We start from the raw sequence: 1,089 nt of genomic DNA on the forward strand, positions 1-1,089 counted from the left end.
GGTGGCTCAGTTGGTTAAGCGTCTGCCTTTGGCTCAGGTCATGATCCCAGCGTCCTAGGATCAGCCCCGCTTGGGAGCCTGCTTCTCCCTCTCCCTCTCCCTCTGCCTACTGCTCCCCCTGCTGTGCTCTGTCTCAAATAAGTAAATAAAATCTAAAAAAAAAAAAAAAAATTAAGGTTAAACCGTGCATCCATAAAGAAGAAAAAGGAGGAGTATTTCCTAAACGTGCCTGCCACATCCCTGGAACGCTGCAGGACAACGGGCAGCAGCGGTCTCCTCGGGGGACGCGGGGATGGAGAGAACTCTACCTTTTCCGGATGCGGGTTATTCCAGCCTGCACGCCTCGGGGTACCTGCGCTGACCTCCCCCGTCTGAGACGTGAGGCGCGGGAGCAGCCTGGCGGCTCCTGGCCCTCAGTCTGCACCGACGGAATCGAGCGAGCGCCTGGCGGCGGCGGAGGGACGAGAGGAGAGCACGAGGCCTGGCCTGCCACCCACCAGCGCCGGCCCGCCGCCACCCCTTCGGAGGCCAGGGTGCGGGCCTGCGAGCCGTGAGACTCGGACCGCAGGCGTGGCAGCCAGCTCAGTTTACTCGCGCCGCCACAATCTCGCCGCAGTGACGTCCTGGGTGTCGACCCCACGCTCCCGGACGTGACGCGAGCGCTCGGTTCCGCCCCCCACCCCGCTTCCGGCGACGGGCCTGAGCTCGCGCGTGCGCACGGGGAGGCAGCCCTGGGTACCGCGCATACGTCTCTCTGCACGAGGTGAGAGCGAAATGGAGGGTTCGGCTTCCACCCCACCCTCGTCCGCAACCGCAGCCTCGGCCTCCGCTCCAGCGACCCCGGCGTCCGTGGAGCAGCTGGACAAAGGGCAGGTGAGCGGCCTTTTGGGGCGGGGAGGCTCGGAAGCGGGGTGGCCGTGGGCTTGTGAGGCGCGGGGTGCCGGTGCGGGCTCCGCGCCCCCGGAGGCGCCCCCAGGCGTTTTGGGACGGTCGCTGGGTCGCGCTGCGCTCAGCTTCCCCGCTCCTTCCTGCGCGCGGGGAGGCGCCTGCCGCCCCCCACCCCAGCCCTGCGGCCTGCCCCCCCCCCCC

General features: G+C 67.6%; 1 protein-coding gene across 2 annotated transcripts in view; it reads left to right on the forward strand.

The window, feature by feature from the left end:
• Positions 1–686: 686 nt before the first annotated feature.
• RSL1D1 (ribosomal L1 domain containing 1) overlaps positions 687–1,089 on the forward strand; it is a 12,536-nt gene continuing 12,133 nt past the window's right edge. The window contains exon 1 of one of the 2 annotated variants that reach the window (XM_040635314.1): positions 687–873. In XM_040635314.1, the coding sequence (XP_040491248.1) occupies positions 775–873 (99 nt within the window). In that variant the 5' untranslated portion in view covers positions 687–774. The remainder of the gene's footprint in view (positions 874–1,089) is intronic. The other variant, XM_040635315.1, reaches the window with a different exon arrangement.

This window comes from Ursus maritimus, unplaced genomic scaffold (genome assembly GCF_017311325.1).
Source record: "Ursus maritimus isolate PB19 unplaced genomic scaffold, ASM1731132v1 scaffold_2, whole genome shotgun sequence".
In the NCBI taxonomy this organism is placed as follows: Eukaryota; Metazoa; Chordata; class Mammalia; order Carnivora; family Ursidae; genus Ursus; species Ursus maritimus.